The sequence below is a fragment of the Hypomesus nipponensis genome, chromosome 28, assembly GCF_054491055.1.
Source record: "Hypomesus nipponensis isolate SF chromosome 28, ASM5449105v1, whole genome shotgun sequence".
Lineage (NCBI taxonomy): Eukaryota > Metazoa > Chordata > Actinopteri > Osmeriformes > Osmeridae > Hypomesus > Hypomesus nipponensis.
Genome location: NC_140388.1, coordinates 6,541,637 through 6,560,774, shown reverse-complemented (window position 1 = coordinate 6,560,774; position 19,138 = coordinate 6,541,637). Strand labels below are relative to the sequence as shown.

Sequence of the window (19,138 nt, the reverse complement as noted above, 5' to 3'; positions counted from 1 at the left end):
TGGGCTGCGGTAACTAGAGTACTTCTTTTACATTTGTTGGGTTACCAAGGGATTGCATTCTGTGTGTGGTCAAAATGTGGTCAAACCAGCAGATAAACTTTGCACACAATCAGTTTGCTCTTTGGGTTTGACATGTAGTTTCAGATCTCACCGCTAGATGGCCTCGTTGGCATGTCCAATACTTTCCAGAGATGACAAGTTTGTAAAAGAATGTAACAAGTGGGTGTTGACAATTAGCCAGCAAAGACCAAGCTAGAAATGGACATGGTATTGTGGCAAAATACAGACAACATGACAAATATAAACAATATAACAAAGCTTTATTGACAGAAGGTAATTTTTTTTCCTGTAAGCAAGCCCTGCCACACCATCAGTGTGATACTCTGGGTCACTATGTGCATTCCATCCAAACCCCTAACATGAAGATGCTCATAGTACTGATGCCATGTTGGGACCACAGCCATGCTAACATCCATCCTTTACCCATCCAACAAGATGGACAGGCCCATCATCATCATATCATACACCAACATGCCGTTTATTGGTTTACCTGCAGTGACACTCGCAACTTTTTAACATCACACCCTGACCAAAACTTGGTTGTCAGGGTTTCTAACTCTTGCAGTGGGGTAAGCACATATACAGGGTTTGCCACTTGAGAAGAGGGGAGTTCCGGGGCAGTTCCTACACGTTGCCCTGGTGACTGCAGAAGCGCTTCTTCCAGGTCAGTTTTCTCCACAGAGAGCCAGGAGGATCCTCTCATAGTCTCCTTTAGTATCGTCCTGACAGGGAGAGACCGGAAGAACGCACATCATTAGTGGAAGTGAGTTCTTGTTTGATTCATCTGCTTGTATCTCTTTACTAACAGGAGAGCAGTCATTTCATAGTGACTGAACAGCCTCGACAACAAGACTGAAACCTTTTTAAAACGTCTTCAAAAGTTGTCCAAGCCGTTTGCTCACCAGAATGTCCTGATACAGGGTTTTGCCAAACATCTTCTTGTACTCCTGCTTGATCCGGGTCAAATCCACCTCTGAACGGCTCACCATAATACGGGTCAGAATCTTGGTGCGGGTTCCAGAACCCTGCAGAAAAAAACAAAGTTCAAGGTTCACCTTGATCATAAGTGCATGGACTGTGTCGTAAATATAGTATTATAACTACTGCATGTAACATTGAACACATTTATCGTTTATTTTGTCGACCGTGTCTGGTAGCCGAGATGTGGTCCTGGCTCGTAAATATACACTGTTGCTTCGCTCTGACCACTGAAATACTGTTAGGACTCTGCACTTCTCATCCTTGATCTCCTGCTGTACGTTCTACATTCATTATCGCTTTTGATAACGATTCGTGATTTTTCTGCTAGACCAATAACATTTAAAAAAATATCTTTACCTTCATGGCCAAGTTGAGTTTTTCAGCAAAGAAGGCAGGCTTGCTTCCAGCACACTTCACTGCAAACATACACAGGCCGAAGCACAAAGTCAACCATGACGAGCGAGATGAGATGGGCATTAGGTCAAGGTCACAAGAAATAGGTTTTTTGTTTGCGCTCACCTGTCGCAATCAAGCAGCTCTCAATATCCCCCTTGAGCTCCAGATCAATGGCTTTAGCCACGTCCACCTTGCTGTACTTGGAATACCTTTCAAACACTATGGGAGACACAGAGTTCATCCTTTTGTGTTTCACAAAACCATTATCAGACTGGAATGTCAAAAAACAACAAGAGAACAAAAGAGAATTCACAATAAAGGCGTCATCATCGGCCACCTCTTAATCTGCCGTCGAATGCTTTAACCAATGAGCTACACCCCTACCTCAGAGTATTCATCTGAATGTGCCATCAAACGTTGCCCTATTAACGGACAAGTTCCAGTTGGGACGTGATGGCTGCCTGCCAGAGGGCGGATGGAGGGTCTCACCTTTCCGCAGCTGGGGGGCGCTCCGGGTGGTGAGGATGTCGATGAAGACGGAGCAGTCGGTGCCTTTCTTCTTCTCTCCGGCCTCGTAGATGGCCCGGGCGTCGCTGTCCGCCTGCTCGTCGTTCACAGTCAGGCTCTCGCTCCTGGCCGCCTGGTGGAGGAAGGTACAGGGAGAAAAAGAAAAAAGAAAAAAGTTCAGTCTGTGAGGAATCCTGAGAATTCAGGAGGACCAGAATTGGCACTCCTTTTCCGTTAGACAAACACACACACACGTCCAGACACACAGACCTCACCCTCCCTGATACACACCTTGCAAAGTGAGAGAAGGGCATTCCGGAAGTCTCCGCCTGTGTCCGACTTGATGTCGGCCTCCAGTTCCTTCTTAAATTCTAGTGACGACAATTGAATAGATGATGAGGATTGAGCGGGGACTGTGCTGTAGGCTTTCACACGCAGAGCGTATACAAACTTGGGACCAGATTTAGAGTTTCTTGTCTAGCATTGTATATCTACGCGGTAACACACCTTCTTTGTAAGCGCTCCTTATCTTGACAATCTCCTTGTTGGTTCTGGAAGCCAAGATCTCAATCAGAGTGTCCTCATCTGTTCCCAAACCCTGAGAGAGAGAGAGGGGGGGGGGGAGAGAGAGAAAGAGATACAACATGTCTGATGACTATCAATCAAAAGCACAACTTCAGCTCAGCTCGATAGCTGCCGTCAAGTGTGATAAATGCAGAAAAACAGGGCAGAGACACATTGGTTTAGGATTGCATGTGAGTGGATTTAATTACCCAGCAGGAATAAAACCATGACAATATCTCAATACACACATACATACATACATACATACATACATACACACATACACACATACACACATACATATATATTTCACAACTCTTTCAGTGTAGCTTCTTTACTCTCTGCCACCATCTACAGTGTCCAGGTGTGTGTGTGTGTGTGTGTGTGCGCGCACGTGTGTGCACTGCATACCTTCATGGCCAGTTTAAGCTGCTGGGCATCGTACTGTGCCGGTGTCCTCAGCAGAGCCAGAACTACCTCCTCCAGTTCCCCCTTCAGGGCTGCCTTCAGAGCCCCCTCCAACGGCTGGGGGAAACCCACCACACGGTCAGGGCAGTCACACACACAACCATCACCACACACACAAGAGAGTGTGTGCCACGAGGACGGTCACACACGGGCTGGTGAGCGCGTGGTGGGTTTGCCATACCTTCCCGCTGGCCTTTTGGTAAGCTGCTTTGATCTCCTGTCTTTGAGCGTTGCTCTTCTTCACCAGGACATCGATGATGGTGTGTTCGTCCACACCTACACACGGGGAGTCTGCTTTAAAATACTGTCACACCACTGTCCGTCCTACACGCGGGAGGTAACGTGGAACTACAGCGCCACCACTCTGTCCACCGTCCAGACAAGACCCTGGTCCTAGGCCGGCTCCTTGCGCAACATCTACCAGCCACACTCACAGAACAGTGACATGTACACACACGCTCCCATCGTCTTTGTGTTTGACAAGCCATGGTTGTCGGTTCTGCAGTGATACACAGATACAGTGTGTGTGTCACCTTTAGCTTTGATGGCCTTATCCAATATGCCTGCATCACCGCTGGCACTGAAGTGGGGGTCTGGCTTTACAGTTCCCTCATTGGGCAAGGTCTGGGAGAGAGAGAGAGAAAATGAGACATACCATTTAGGATTTTGTAACGTGGACACAGAAGTAACTGGCAATAGCACAGCCTTAAGGAGTACAAGTCAGAAATGAGGCAATGTAGATAGAGAGAGACCTGTAAAACATGGCCATAAGTTTTTCAGGGAAAGACAGGGAGAGAAAGCTGAAGTTTTTTTTGTTGTGTTTCTGAAGGGAGGGGCTCGCATTCCTTCTCCCATGAGTCACGGCCCTCACATGGTCGTATCTCTCTCTTAACTCCTCACTTTGTGGCTCTGCTTTCACCCTGCATCTTTCTGATATGCCTCTGTCCTTCTACGCCTAGTTGTGCAACTTCTGCTCTCTCTCGCTCTTCGTCTCAGTCATTCTCTATCAATATCCCTCCTTCTTCTCCCTCTTTCTCTCTCCATCCACACCTCCCTCCCTCCCTCTAAACACACAGCTAAGTTTTTCCACACAAGCATACCACAGGAAGAGAAAAAAGAGCAGAAGTGAGCGGTTGGCGCAGTAACCGGAGTGTGGTCGTACTGAGTCATCGGGCATGCCCAGATAGACGGTCTGCTTGAGGAACTCTTGTATGAAGGACATTCTGAAGCTGGGGTCTGCAAAGGGACAAACAGCACAAACCCAGGCATCAATTAAAGAAGAATGGAGAAAACTAGGTTATAAATACGAGGTCTAATGTTTAGTGTTTGAGGCTAGCTTAAGGTAGTAATGCAGACTTTGTTCTCTAATCTCCTTTTCTTTTCACCTCCAAAGAACAGATAAACAACACAATACATAAAACACAGACACTGTACACTTAACATGCAACCAAAGGCATTTATTGCCAGGATGGAGAAATTCTGGTTGGATGAACAGAACAAATCAAGTTCTGTTTCCTGCCTAAATAAATCTGGTGACCACGCCCAACTGAACGTTCAGAAAGTAAATATTATCGACACCACACTGCGGCAAATGAGATGGACAACTTTTATAAATTGTTCTTGCTTCTGGACATGTAGGTAGACTACTTTACACAGCCTGGAACATGAAGCGCTCCGGGTGTACCCACATTTTCATTGATACGCCACACCCACTATACTCCACCTGAGCGCAACTACATATGTGAACCACAGAAAGCATTAACGACTAGAAAACAATTCATGTTATTCATATAGCCTATACGATAAAGTTGAGAATCTTACCAGTCTGTCCAGATTGGGTTTCTCTGTGATGCAGAGGGGAATATTAAGAGCAACGCTCGTATATTTATACACACGGATAAACCACACCTAACAACCGGTTCAGCCCACACTCTCTTCTTTGCTATTGGACGGCAACAGAGGATTTTTCTTAAGCGCTGAACTGACGCCGAAAAGTTTCCACACAGTGGGCGTAGAGCAATGGATCAAATTAAAATTTAACTGGATGTAAAAAATATGTGAGAAGCAGGCTGATATCAGATCTGTTTACAAAATGCTTTTTGATGCAAATCTTTTATCCCCTTCCTTAGTCGTGCGACTCGTGCCTTTTTAGTGAAAGGACAACTTAGTTGCATCTTTCCAAAACAGGCAGATTTAAAATTGAAGTCTAAGACTTGTTTGTAACTGTTCAAAATAAAATGAAATATAACTTGTGTTATTTACGCTCTGGATAAGTGCATCTGCTAAATGACTAGTACTCAACGAAACGTGCTTAGGCAACAAAACGTGAGTAAACGGGCGTGCTTGACTCAAGCGAAAGATCACAAACCCTTAACCCGATGATCTCATCAATACCTGAAGAGATGTTCCTAGAAGCTAGTGATGCTTCCCTCAGGGTAGGGTGTGTATGATGTTGTTGATTGCATGATTGAGAACTGAGACCTGACACTACCTATTAACCACCTACCCGTCCAACCTGTCCATCCTAAACAAAAGATGACGCTTAAAGGGGCTTAAGGAGCAAAAACGGTGAAAGGAAGTGGTGCTTTTGCCAAGTTAGGAATCTCATTGGTGCAAGGTATTCCGGCTAGTGGCCAAGGGAAGGGAAGGGAGGGGAGCCAAGGTTATTTCCTGTAGAGGAAGTCTGAATGTTCATTATAAGCAGCCAGGAGAGATTTAGGCCAACTTGTCATGGGCATATCTAGCCCTATATATACATATATTTTTTTTATATATAAAAAAAGTTTTATTAGCCCCCCCAAAAAATTATTATCATAAAAAAAAAATATTAATAAATGTTTTTCTTCATATTTTAAATCGAAATGTGTTCCTTTCTCTTCCTAAAACCAACTAGAGGACACTATTTAAAAGGATATTTTCAAAAATGTCTTCTGGGGCAACAGGCTCCCAGACCCCCCTAGTTTTGCTGGGTCACAGGAAAAATAATAGGTTTTATCTTGGGGCTTAGCCCCCCCAAATGTGGGAACCTAGATTCGCCCCTGCCACTTGTGTTCAGCAGATGATGTTAGTTTGTGCCCAGACATCATGCTTTCACTTCCGCAAACGGCAGAAGCAGTTTGGCACTTCGCTGTCTTGATGGAGAAGCCCTGTGTAACACCGCCAAGCAAAACCAAATCAGCAGTGGGGGGTTTGTGGGCTTGGCGAACAGACACCACGATTCCCAAATGGGAAGTTATGGTATTATTTAACCGGACACCCTTTACCAACTGAATGCCAGGCTTTGACCCTTCCCACTGACGTCAGTTAGCATGATTGGATACTCCAACAAACCACAGTTTATGGGCCTGTGTCTGCAAAATAAATGCATACAGCTTTCCTGATCTTTCTACAGCCTACTCTGTATGTGGTAGACATGTACAATAACTAGTTGTTGAGGACAAGAAGTACGTTTTGTTGTCTCAAATGCCTTTTCATTCCCCTTCACTACCTGCTGCAGACCTCCTTAGACCCCCCCCCCACCCCCGCCCCTCTCCGAGGATGAACGAGTACGTACTTGAAGTATGACCCCTGGTCTCCTGGACCGACAGATAGAGAAAGAGGCAGCGTCCAGTTACAATCTCTATCTCCCACACTCGAAACCCGAGGACAGTTTGGAGGCCCTGCGCTGGCTGGCTAGTGCGGGCAAGCTAATACCAGCTGAAACCCCATCTCTGAAGGTTTAATATTTAAACAGTGTTGAGAGCTTCGTTCCCTCCCCAAAAGGCTGAGTCAGTCCATCGCTTCCCAGCTGTCCGTCTATACCTGTACAGGACAGCCGGTCTGCCGCACCACAGCTACCCTGAGGGCCTCAGATCTGATCTCAGGTAAATTACATCAAATCCAGCCTTCTGGAACTGATTTGATTCAAGATTTTCATTTTGCTAGCCATCGATTGGGTGAATATGCAGATACTCACCATGGCAACACTGAGCAGCCACATGAGTGGTACAATTGACTCCACCATATTGCCTAGGGCCCCGCTGATAATATATGTGCGATTGTTTTTCAATTCAAATGTATGCATTGATGACCCAGAAGCATTGGTGACCGACGGACTCTTTGACCATATCAGGGTCTTCCTGTTTACTCGGTGTAGGAGCTTATATAAAACTCTGGCATCGTCTACTCATGCCTGAACGTAGAGAGGGCTAGCAGACAGGATAGAACAACATGTGGAGGCCAGTTGTTAATGGTGCTGTCCAGCCTGCTGACTGCTGTGGACTGGTCTGATCGAGATGTGTCGTTTGTGCCATTTTCTGCTGCCTCGACCAAATTAGACACACACACGCACAGACACACACAGAAAGCCAAAAATAGTTGGGCACGGCGTTCTCTTGCATTCTTCAGTGAATGTGTTCTCCCTGTGAATTAATTAGTGCCATAACTAACTGTTTTCTCTGTGCTTTCATCGGGTAATTACAAGATTTGTGTTTTTGTTGCACATTAAACTTTTTTGCTTGCCTTACAGCTTTGGGGAAAAGGTGCCATTATTCAAACCATACATGCTATGACACACTGCTGCACATAGACACACACCAACGTGGACACACACGACTGCACACACACACACACACACAAAGCCCCTCTTCGAGACACGCACCATGTACGTAAACTCCTCAAGAACAGAGAACGTTTCCTTGTCCCTCACCTTTCTGGGCAAGAAAGTAGGAAGGCGCTGCGCTGTTGCCCCGGCATCAAAACAACGTAAGCTGACACACACACCCACCCACTCTAATCCCTGTGTATCCATCCTCACTATGGTGACAACATTGGGTCCTTTTACCATGTAACAAGGATGTTTATTCTATTTGATTGAGTTGGACTTGCAGTAGGACGTTTGTGTACATTTATGCATGCCTGCAAGTGTGTGTTTATGTCTGTGTAGAGTATACATATGTGTGAGTGTGTCTACAGTTTGTATGTATGTGACTGTGTGTGCGTGTGTGTGGACAGTCTGTGTGTGTGTGTGTGTGTGTGTGTACTTTCTATGTCTGTGAGTGTGTGTTTGTGTTCCAGCCTCAGGAAACATGTGGACTGTCATGGAGGCCAGGCTAGTGTTCCCTGTTAGCTGCCACCTCCAACACCTTCTAACCAGATGTCCTCCTGATATCGACTACCTACTGTGTGTCTGGCAGTCTGATCACAATGTCATCCTGATTCTTTCCGTCTCTACCTCTCTCTTTTTCATTGTCCAAAGCCCTCTCTCTCTCTCTCTCTCTCTCTCTCTCTCTCTCTCTCTCTCTCTCTCTCTCTCTCTCTCTCTCTCTCTCTCTCTCTCTCTCTCTCTCCCCAGCCGGGGCAGAGAGAAGGGAGGACACCGCATGGGTGAGAGGGAGGCGAGGGGAGAGGGGGGAGGGGGGAGGTGTCAGGCTATTTGAATAGCAATGTGGCCCCCTGTCTCTCCTCCTCCTCCGCCCTCCCCTCCGCCTCTCCCCCGTGCATGTGGTCTGTGTTAATGACACGCTCATCGCAGACACAAAGACCTGCAGCCTGCTCTCCCCCACGCCTGTCACTGCGTGGAACCACAACACGGCCGATCTGTGTGTGTGTGTGTGTGTGTCAGAGAGAGAGAGAGGGCTGTGTAAGTGTCCTCTCTGTCAGGGCAGACAGGAGCTGCTTCCTGGGTTGAGACATGCTTCATCCCCCTGACCAACCAGCGCTCTCTCTTTAGGGGTCTCTCTCTCTCTCTCTCTCTCTCTCTCTCTCTCTCTCTCTCTCTCTCTCTCTCTCTCTCTCTCTCTCTCTCTCTCTCTCTCTCTCTCTCTCTCTCTCTCTATCTCTATCTCTATCTCTGTCTCATTCTTTTGTTCTCTCTCTCCCTCAACCTCTCTCTCGCTCTCAAAATCTCATTCTCTTCCCTCAATCTCTCTTTTTCTTTTTTTTACCTGAACTTGATTGTTGCTCAGGCGCCTGGGAAACCTCCACCCTGTCCCCATGCCCCGAGGACACGGTGGGCTCCCTGCGGGGTCGCCCTGCCCCCGTGACCGTGTCGCTGGTGGAGGAGTTACCGGGCAGCGTGCCGGACCTCCGAGAGGAGGTGGTACACCAGCAACCGTGCACGGTCCACAACACACACTTGGACCAGGACCAGGACCGAGGTCAGACTAACAGACCACACGTACATCCTCACTCATCACCCTGAACCTTAACTCAGGTGACGCTATCACGAGAGTTTACTCAGTCCTGAAGACCTAACACTGCCCTAAACCCATACTGTACATACATAAAAGAAGGGTTAGGCTAACCCTAAAGATGGCTGAGATAATTTGCTGTCATCCTTAAACGAGTGTTGACCAGAGGATGTGCAGTACGTAAACACTATTTATCCCCAGAGTGAACTCCCTATTGTGATGTCTCCTAATGATTATATACAATCTGTGTCTCCATAACAAGGTGTTTCTGGGAGGAGAGTCGCGACATGACACATCACATTCCACTCGCTGACAGAAAGAAAAGAAACAGAAAAGAGATAAAAAGGGAGGGAAGCAGAGAGAGAGAGAGATATTTTACCGTCTGAACATTTATAAACAGGAACTAAATCCCGCATGTCTATGCATTATTAATTCCATCTGAAGTGTAAATGTTAAATGAAACTTGAATTCAAACGGAAGCTTTCTGTGGACCAGTCTCCTCAGACAATTAAAGTGTGTTTTAAATAACAACAATAAATAGTGTTAACCCACTCATAATAAAATCCATAGACAGTGCAATGTAAACCATGTTTTAAAACTGAATAAAAATAAGATGCTTTCAAAACAAATATGTGGTACTGTATGATTACTTCTTAAGTCTTTTAGTATACGTCTTTTACTGTAATATACGTATTTTTGGGGGGTAATGTGCTGAAATTCTTCTAGATTTTTAGCATGGTGGGAAATGATCCTACAGTTCAGAAACTTCTCATTCAATGCAGTACTTTTTGCTCTTTTATAATTACACTTTTGATATCATTCATACATTGTTCACGTTTTAGGAGTAACAATAACTTTGTGTCAGCCCAAATCACTGTTCCTCTGACATCCGACGTGAAATGACAAGCCTCTAATGTGCACCGTGACATTTGTGATTAAAGCTGTGGTCGAGCCCAAGGCCCAGTGGCTGAGGAGGTGGGAGGCGTTTCGGCGCTGGATCGGACCAGACCGCCAGAAGGACCCAGGTGGGAGGGAGGAGAGGGGGAAGGAGAGAGGTGGAGGGAAGGTGGGGGAGGTGGAGGACGGAGGGAGGGCGAAGTAAGGAGGTTGGGATGGAGCGAAGGGCAGTTGGACAGGGGAGAGGTGGAGGAGGAGGAGGGAGGGCGAAGTAAGGAGGTTGGGAGGGAGAGAAGGGTAGTTGGAGAGGAGGGAGGAGGATAAGAAGGAGAGTATAAAGGAGGGAAAGATGAAGGAAGTAAGTGAGTGTAGGAGGAAGGGAGGGAGTGAAGGGAGTGAAGGGAAGGAATCAGAATGTTCTAATGTTAGTTTTGGACTGAGGACGATTTGGTGTTACAGAGAGAATAAGGCAGAGGCAGGTCAAACAATGATGTCGCGAGTGTATGCGAAAACATTTAGCCAAGTAGGTCTCCTGGTGGTCTGCTCCAATCTTGCTCCTGTCAGAAACATTTTCGTCCAATGAGAGAGAGAGGAACAAGGAAGCTGAAGGAAGGATGGACGCGAAGATTTACATCCCCTATGAGTCGGCTGAACTCTGCATGACACAGGTAGATTGACGTAGCCTCGATCTAGCTTAGCATAACGCAGGTACTATAGACTGCAATAGAGTTAGTTTAGCATCCCATTGGTAAACTGCAGTAGAGCTAACTCTGTTGTACACAGAAGCAAAGTCTGTTTGTGGAGGGTGGAAACAGGAGGTCATTGTCATCTTGTGTCCTTCCCGGTACTCACATGTTGAGTTGCCCTCAAGCTCAGAGAGGTTGCAGAATGCTACTGTGTGTGTGTGCGTGCGTGTGTACATTATATAAATTCTTTGAACTGCGTGGGAGATGTGTATTCTGTGCTCGTGTTTGAACACGTCACCCCCCCCTAAATCTTTACATCACTTGACTCACACCTAACAGAGCAGGTCATTGTAATTGTTGGTGTTGCATCAGGATCCAGTCACTATGACTTCCAGTGATGGATGCTTGATGGTCCCTCCCGGCAATAGATAGCAGAGGACATGCAGGCTATGAAGACCAGACATGAGGAGATGGTGCAGGAACTGGAGGAGAATTTCCTCATCGCCTCAAAAGAAAACCAGGTGTGTGTTGGGGGTGTGTCAGTGTGTTTGTGCGGGTGTGCCCGTCCCTGTGTGTGTGTGTGTGTCTGTGCATGCAGATGTGTGTACGTATGTATGTGTGTGTGTGTGCCTCTCCTGACCTCCACGTGTCTACCCTCAGGACAGAACAATCCAGAAGATCAGATCCCACTACCAGAGCAAACTGAACGCTCTGAAAAGAATCCTGGATCTCTACAAGGAGAAGGTGGAGAACAAGAATACTCAGTGGGAGGAGAGAGTCACGGTGAGCAGATCTCCACCCCTCCAGATCTCCACCCCTCCAGACCTCCACCCCTCTAGGCCTCCAGACCTCCACCCCTCTAGGCCTCCAGATCTCCACCCCTCCAGACCTCCACCCCTCTAGACCCCCTCCATCCCTCCAGATCTCCACCCCTCCAGACCTCCACCCCTCTAGACCCCCTCCACCCCTCTAGATCTCCACCCCTCCAGACCTCCACCCCTCTAGGCCTCCAGACCTCCACCCCTCTAGACTTCCACCCCTCCAGACCTCCACCCCTCCAGACCTCCAGACCTCCACCCCTCCCCCCCAGACCTCTACCCCTCTAGACCTCCACCCCTCCAGACCTCCACCCCTCCAGACCTCCAGACCTCCACCCCAGACCTCTACCCCTCTAAACCTCCACCCCTCCACCCCTCCAATTATGATAAAAACAGAGCCATATCCGACAGACTGTGTTCCTGGGTGGTGGTTGAGTGTTCTAGGTGTGTCCCTGGCTCTGTCTAGGCCCTGAGGCGAGAGAAGGAGAGGCTGGAGGAGGAGAGTGCAGCACACAGGAGGAGGACCATGGACGAGGCTCTCCAGTGGCAGAGAGAGAAGGTCAGATGATCGCAGGCGTACCCTGGAGGGCTGTGTCGCGTCCAGGCCTGTGGAGCCCCCTACTGGCCAGACTGCAGCAGAGCAGAGCTGAAGTTGTCACATTGATTGCTTTGAAGGAGAGGACCTTTTCAGGAGGGGACAGGATATTTTAGCTGCTACTCTGAGAGAATGAATGATGTTTTTTTTCTTCTCCCCAGAGCAAAATTCTGGAGCTGTTCTCCTCCAAACTAGACCTGCTCCACAGTCACCAGGCATCGAGTGAGTGTGTGTTGGTATGTCTGTGTGTGAGTTTGTATGTGTGTTTTAACTGTTGTGGTGTGTTTTGGTGTGTCAATGTGTGTGCATATGTGTCACAATGTTTAAGTGTGTGTGTGCGTTCCCATTGTAACTTAACGTCATCAAGTCTCAAATGTGCTGCATGCTTCTGACTGTGTGTATGTCTATGTGTTTGTGTATCACGTGTGGTCGACATTTGCTGTGATGCCGATTAGCGCTACAGGAACTCCAAATGGCCCGACAGGAAGTGGGGAAAGTCCAGGAGATGCTGATGACATCACAGCAGGACGCAGAGGAAGGGGCGGAGCTCCCCCTCGAGGTTGCCGATCCCTCTGGGAACGTTCACCATGGCGCTGAGCAGACCGAGGTGAGCGGTGCCGTCACGTGGATCAGGTAGTTGGTTGCCACGGGGATTTTTGGGTAGTCTTTGAACCCTTCAACCTTCCATGTTAGCATGAGGTCATATCCGATCTGGCTTGATTGCGATTGGACCAAGCACATTTGCATGGCTTAGCATAGTCGTTACAGCATTGGGGCTGTAGACCAAGAGGTCCCAGGATCCAATCCGTGACTGTCCGTGATTTGGCATAAAAGCTAAACAAACCCATCCTCCAGTCCACCGTGTCCTCCCATCCCTCTCTCACCCCAGGGTCGCAGCAACGCAGACCTGCCACTGGAGGGAGCTAAAGTCCTCCTGGAGGAGCTGAAGGAGAGCCTGTCCCAGAGGGAGAGGGAGATCACCGAGCTGTTGGAGTCTGAGGCCAGCCTGCTCCCTGCGGAGTCCCTCCCCCCCTGCACCACCCTGCTGCGCTCCGTCATACAGAAGGTCACACTCACCTTCCTGCTAAATATGCTCTTGACCATGCATACGCTCACGACGCCTCCCCAGGAAGTGTGACAAGGACAACAAATTCAAACTAAGTAGTGTCGTTCTCCCCAACAGAGCACAATATTAAGGACTGTTAAACTGTTAAACATCATCATACTCCTGTCAGGACCTGTACCTTTCGATGAAAAGTGTCTACTAGACAAATACAATAACATTCATACTTCCAGGCCCATTATATCTGTGGGGAGGTGACGGAGGCTAGGCTAATGCTGGACCGCATGGTCCAGGTTAACCACACAGCCCTGACCCAGGCCAGGGAGCAAATGGACCAGATGACCGTAGATGACCGCAATTCCAGCGACGAGGAGAACCCACATTCAACACGGTCTGGAACGTTCAATATTGCAACATTCACAGACGTCATTTGATGTGGACTGTCTAGAGATGTATTGTTTGAGACTGTGTTTGGCAAACCTGGGCAGATCTAACCCTCACCCATAGTTAAGAAACACAGAGTTGAGTAAGAGTTAAAACTGAGGTCAGATGTGATCCAATAAGAGTTATGTGTCTCTGACTCTGTGTCTATGACTCTGGGACTTTGATTCTGTGTCCATAGCACTGTGTCTGACTCTGACTGTGTGTCTGACTCTGTCTCAGTGCCTCTGACTGTGTCTGACTCTGACTGTGTCTGACTCTGACTCTGTCTCAGTGCCTCTGACTCTGTGTCTGACTCTGTCTCAGTGCTTCTGACTCTGTGTCTGACTCTGTCTCAGTGCTTCTGACTCTGTGTCTGACTCTGTCTCAGTGCTTCTGACTCTGTGTCTGACTCTGTCTCAGTGCTTCTGACTCTATGTCTGACTCTGTCTCAGTGCTTCTGACTCTGTGTCTGACTCTGTTTCAGTGCTTCTGACTCTGTGTCTGACTCTGTCTCAGTGCCTCTGACTCTGACTCTGTCTCAGTGCCTCTGACTCTGTGTTGGACTCTGACTCTGTCTCAGTGCCTCTGACTCTGACTCTGTCTCAGTGCCTCTGTGTCTGACTCTGTCTCAGTGCCTCTGTGTCTGACTCTGTCTCAGTGCCTCTGACTCTGACTCTGTCTCAGCGCCTCTGACTCTGACTCTGTCTCAGTGCCTCTGACTCTGACTCTGTCTCAGTGCTTCTGACTCTGTGTCTGACTCTGTCTCAGAGCCTCTGACTCTGACTCTGTCTCAGTGCCTCTGACTCTGACTCTGTCTCAGTGCTTCTGACTCTGTGTCTGACTCTGTCTCAGTGCCTCTGACTCTGACTCTGTCTCAGTGCCTCTGACTCTGACTCTGTCTCAGTGCTTCTGACTCTGTGTCTGACTCTGTCTCAGTGACTCTGACTCTGACTCTGTCTCAGTGCCTCTGACTCTGCCTCAGTGCCTCTGACTCTGTGTCTATATCCCAGACTGGCCCTGCTCCAGGAGACCGTTAGAGAGTGTGAGGTTTCCCAGGTGGCGTTGGACTGCATCAGATCCGGGCTCAGCCCCGCGGCCAGCGGTAAACACTCACCCTAACCCAGCCTGCCAGCCTAACACTGCTTTTTAAGACTGCCCACTAATACTGCCTGACGTATTAGGCTGCCAACTATATCATGTCATGTAATGTAACTGAATCCTAAAATGTTGTCAGGGCCACACAAGTGGAAAGGGGGACATGGGATACTTACCCCTTCTTTTAGTCTACCAACTCACTGTAGCCTGTCCCCTCAGAGGAATGATGGAACATTCTAGAACAGAGGAGGATTTTGATGAAGGCTCTTTCCTGGGGGGTTCCTGGGGGGCTGGGGGGTGGGGCGGGGGGGCTCTGTTGCTTCCCCCAGGGTGTGAGCCAGGTGCAGAGCTGGAGGAGGTGCTGGTGGGCGGGGAGGGAGGGGACAGCATCGGACAGCAGCTCCTCGTGCTGCAGGACCAGGTGAGCTGCTCTCGACCACACCCCTGCTGCAGGAGGTGTGCGTGTGTCAGTGAGCGTGTGTGTGTCTGCGTGCGTGCGCTAGCGTGTGTGAGAGTGCGCACGTGTGCGCGCCCACCGACCTGCGGGCGGCGCCGTGACCTCCATCTCCCCTGTGCCCTGCCGCCAGCTGAAGCAGCTGAGGGAGGAGAAGAAGAAGATCGTGGAGAACTACACCTCGGAGAGGACCATGAGGAAGAAGTACTACAACATGGTGGAGGACATGAAAGGTAGACGTTTGCCTGTGTGTTGGCTGTATCTGCATGCGTCCGTCTCCGTCTCTCTCACACGCACATCCGCACGCGTGCGGTTCCGTCCCGGTCCAGGTAAAATCCGCGTGTTCTGTCGTATCCGCCCGGCGAGCCGCGCCGAGGCGGCCCAGGGCGGGGCCGTGGTCGTGAAGCGTCTCGACGACTACTCCGTGACCGTGGAAACGGCCCGCGGGCCTCGGGAGTTCCAGTTCGACCGGGTGTTCAGCTCGGAGAGCTCGCAGGAGGACATATTCCAGGACACCAACAGGTGACACTCTCCGATCGGTCAGCAGGCACATTGGGTCAATCTTATTGGTCAGCAGGGAAAATTGACCTATCAGATAGTTTTTTTGGTACATTCCATGCTAACTGACTGGTGATCGTGTCATGGATTCATTATCAAGACACAGCTAACATTGAATATCAGTGTCTTATAAGTAAATACTTGGTGAGCCAGTCTTCCTTACAGACTGATTTTCTTCCAGGCTGATCCAGTCAGCCATAGACGGCTACAACGTGTGTATCTTTGCCTTTGGTCAGACGGGATCAGGAAAGACCTTCACCATGGTGGGGGACAAGGAGCAGAAAAGCCCTGGAATCATGCCCCGGGCCTTCAACGCCATATTTGACATCATCCAGGAGAACGCTGGCAAGTTTGATTTCAAGGTGAGAGTCAAGGTTCCCCTCCCCTCCTCTCCTCCCCCCTCACCTCCCCCCTCTCACCTCCCCCCTCCCCTCCTCTGTTCTCCGTGCTGCCCAGGTCTCCGCCTACATGCTGGAGCTGTACAACGACCAGCTCCAGGACCTGCTGGCGAGCGGCCTCGAGGGCCGAGGCCGGCGGCTGGAGATCAAGAGGAACAGGAAGGGGCTGGTGTTTGCCCAGGGAGCAGACACCAGAGACGCCTCCAGCGCCACCGAGCTGTTCGCTCTGTTCCAGCAGGCCTGCGCCAACCGCCACATCTCCTCCACCAGTACGCCCTGCGCCGCCCACGCCCCAGTAGAGATCTAGGCCCCCGGTGAAATGGCTCCGATTGGTCGTTTTAGTCTCAGTCGGAATGAGGGGAGGGGGAGCGTCGTTATGAGCTGGGGGGTGAGGGTACGCCACGTCCTGGATGATACGTAGTCATGTCGACATAACATAACGTGCCAGGAGTCGATGTACGTGTCGTGCTTCTCCTGGAGGAAATCCCTCCGAAAGCTGTCATGTGGCGTCAGAGTGTGTAGCCACGCCCTAAATACCCCCCCACCCCTCCCTCGTTACCCCCCCCCTCTCAGAGATGAACGTGGAGAGCTCTCGCTCACACCTCATCGTGGGCATCGTGGTGGAGGGCAGGAACCTGACCAATGGGAGCGTGAGCTGCGGTAAACTGAGTCTGGTGGACCTGGCCGGCAGCGAGAGGGCCGCCAAGACCGGCGCCAAGGACCATCAGCTGAAGGTGAGGAGCTCTGTAGAGCTACCGTACAGACATGGACCTGGAGGTGAGCGCTCTGTAGAGTTACTGTACAGACATGGACCTGGAGGTGAGGAGCTTTCTTTATTTGTGTACAGTATAAGTGCGTGCAGAAGCCTGGCTGTGTGTTTTACTCCCTTTTGTGCTCAGCATGTTGATCTCGTACGCCAGCAGCAGTAGGCCTGCACACCTTCACCCTCCTTTTGGGTCAGTGCAAGTGTAAACACCCCCTCTCTCTCAACCAACTTTTGCCCTCCAATCCCATCCATCCCCCACCCAGGAGGCCAACTCCATCAACAAGTCCCTGAGCGCCCTGGGCGACGTGATCTCGGCTCTGTCCCTGGAGCTGCCCCACGTGCCCTACAGGAACAGCAAGCTGACCCAGATCATGCAGGACTCCCTGGGGGGCAACGCCAAGACCCTCATGATCGCCAACGCCTCGCCCTCCGAGTGCAACGTGGACGAGACCCTCACCTCCCTCATGTGAGCGAGCGGACACGCCCCCTCCAGGCTCCCCTGTCCCCCTCCTGGGGAAACGCTGGCTCGACCGAGGGCTGTCACATGGGCCTTGTTTCGTACAGTGTGTTCAGCGCATACAGGAAGGCGACAGCCATTCGCACATTTACATTTATTCATTTCGCAGACGCTTTTATCCAAAGCGACTTCCAAGAGAGAGCTTTGCAAAGTGCATAGGTCACTGATAATAACAACAAGATAGCCCCACAGCATTGTGGGTAGCCAAAACAAAGAGCACACATTGTGAACAACCAAAAGAATAAGTGCCAAAGAGAGGAAACCATAAGAGCATGTAGTTAAGCAAGTTACAATTAATCAACATGAATCTCTAAGTGCAAGTGTACCTGTAGAAAAAGCGACAGTTAAAATAAAAATAAGAGGAACTAAAATAGAATATTTCGCAGCAAATACAACAGTTTAAATTAGTTACCACTAACCAACAAGAGCAACAAGTCTCCAAGCAAGAGTCATTGTGATCCTTGAGGACACGGAAACTGTAACGGAGCAAAAGACAATCCTTTTGAAAGAACGCCTTGTCTTTGCGCTGTCCCCGAAACACCGCAGAGCCCCCTAGAGGCTAATGTGGTTCTGGTCTCCATTGCAGCTATGCGACGCGAGTGAAGGCCATCACCAACAACGCCCAGAGGAACCTGGACAGCAAGGAGATAGCCCAGCTGAAAGAGGTGCCTGGTCTTCCTCGTTGCTCTACCCGTCTCCCTTCTGACACCAGCCCGCTTCGTCCAACCAGCAGCCGCTCACTGCTTGGGAGGGGTGGGGAGGCGGGAGTTGAATGGCGGGGTTTACCATAGGGGGGGCTTTACGGGGGAGGTGTGTGGAGGGAGGCGTATGGAGGGGAACGAATGGGGGTGTTGTAGGGGGATGCAGGAGGGGGGCTGTATGAGGGGGACTTGTGTGTGTGTGTGTGGGAGGGGGGAGGGTTATGGTGGGGGGGGGGGGCTGTCGGGGGGGACGCTGACTGAAGTCTGCTCCTCCTCCTCAGGTGATTATGAAGCTGCGCTCGGGGGAGACCGTGGAGGAGGAGGACGTCTGAGGGCAGCCGGGGGCTGGGCTCTGCTCCACTGGGGAAGGCCTCACACTGGGACCACCGCTGGGGAAGGCCTCACACTGGGACCACCGCTGCCTGCCTGCAGGCCTCACCGGGGGCTGCGATGGGAGGCTTATATCGGCGCACGCAGCAGTGAATCCACACGCATTTGGGCCGTGTCCACGATCAAATAAAACCCCCATATAATCAGCTTTCCGATGCTGAAGCACATTGCTGTTATCCGCGGTTGGAGTTTGGCAGCAGTTCAACCCAGTGTGTGTGTCCGTTTGTGTGTGTTGGATTGTGTGTGTGTGTGTGTGCTTCCAGTAGGCAGGAGTTTGGGGCATTGCGTGCTGGTTGTTAATGGGGGCGTCCCGGACCGGCACAATGGGGCCCACGGGGCCCCCCGGGAAACAGGCGAGGCAATTACGGAGTCACTTGGCCAGTTTGTGCTCCCATTGTGGGGAAAGCAATCAGTGTGGAGCACATTAAGACTCGCTCGGCACGTCTCCCCCAGAACAGGAGGAGGGCCGGGCCTCAGTCACGCAGTGGGATCCCATAGCATGGGACAGGCGGGGGTCACCCTCCGACACGCAAAGGCCCTGTCGTGTTGGTTTTGTGGGCGACGGGGGGGCCCCACTCCAATTTAGAGCGCCGGGGACGAGGCAGCACGGGGAGGGAGGGCGGGGGGGGGG

General features: G+C 50.2%; 3 protein-coding genes across 4 annotated transcripts; 2 read left to right on the top strand and 1 right to left on the bottom strand.

Annotated features, from left to right (window-relative positions):
* Positions 1 to 303: 303 nt before the first annotated feature.
* anxa1a (annexin A1a) lies at positions 304 to 4,925 on the bottom strand. Its single transcript, XM_084694961.1, has 12 exons — positions 4,798 to 4,925; positions 4,139 to 4,212; positions 3,510 to 3,600; positions 3,158 to 3,252; positions 2,920 to 3,033; positions 2,452 to 2,542; positions 2,236 to 2,315; positions 1,927 to 2,077; positions 1,561 to 1,656; positions 1,399 to 1,457; positions 963 to 1,085; positions 304 to 782 (listed from the first exon to the last, which is right to left on the bottom strand). Exons 2-12 carry the CDS (start codon positions 4,196 to 4,198, stop codon positions 726 to 728), a joined length of 1,017 nt encoding a protein of 338 aa, XP_084551087.1. The 5' UTR covers positions 4,199 to 4,212; positions 4,798 to 4,925; the 3' UTR covers positions 304 to 725.
* Positions 4,926 to 7,616: 2,691 nt separating this feature from the next.
* kifl (kinesin family-like) lies at positions 7,617 to 18,637 on the top strand. Of its 2 annotated transcripts, XM_084695078.1 has the most exons (9): positions 7,617 to 7,719; positions 8,922 to 9,113; positions 15,507 to 15,699; positions 15,917 to 16,097; positions 16,192 to 16,402; positions 16,707 to 16,867; positions 17,163 to 17,365; positions 18,003 to 18,081; positions 18,399 to 18,637. In XM_084695078.1, exons 1-9 carry the CDS (start codon positions 7,617 to 7,619, stop codon positions 18,447 to 18,449), a joined length of 1,374 nt encoding a protein of 457 aa, XP_084551204.1. In that variant the 3' UTR covers positions 18,450 to 18,637. The 2 variants fall into 2 exon arrangements, with proteins under 2 accessions (XP_084551204.1, XP_084551205.1); XM_084695079.1 differs by lacking the exons at positions 7,617 to 7,719; positions 8,922 to 9,113 and adding an exon at positions 15,371 to 15,410.
* Positions 10,060 to 14,747, top strand: LOC146219682 (uncharacterized). The gene is made up of 10 exons (XM_084695241.1): positions 10,060 to 10,171; positions 10,608 to 10,711; positions 11,158 to 11,250; positions 11,390 to 11,512; positions 12,014 to 12,106; positions 12,304 to 12,364; positions 12,598 to 12,749; positions 13,032 to 13,208; positions 13,439 to 13,596; positions 14,639 to 14,747. The coding sequence occupies exons 1-10, from the start codon at positions 10,060 to 10,062 to the stop codon at positions 14,745 to 14,747; spliced, it is 1,182 nt and encodes a 393-aa protein (XP_084551367.1).
* Positions 18,638 to 19,138: the final 501 nt, after the last annotated feature.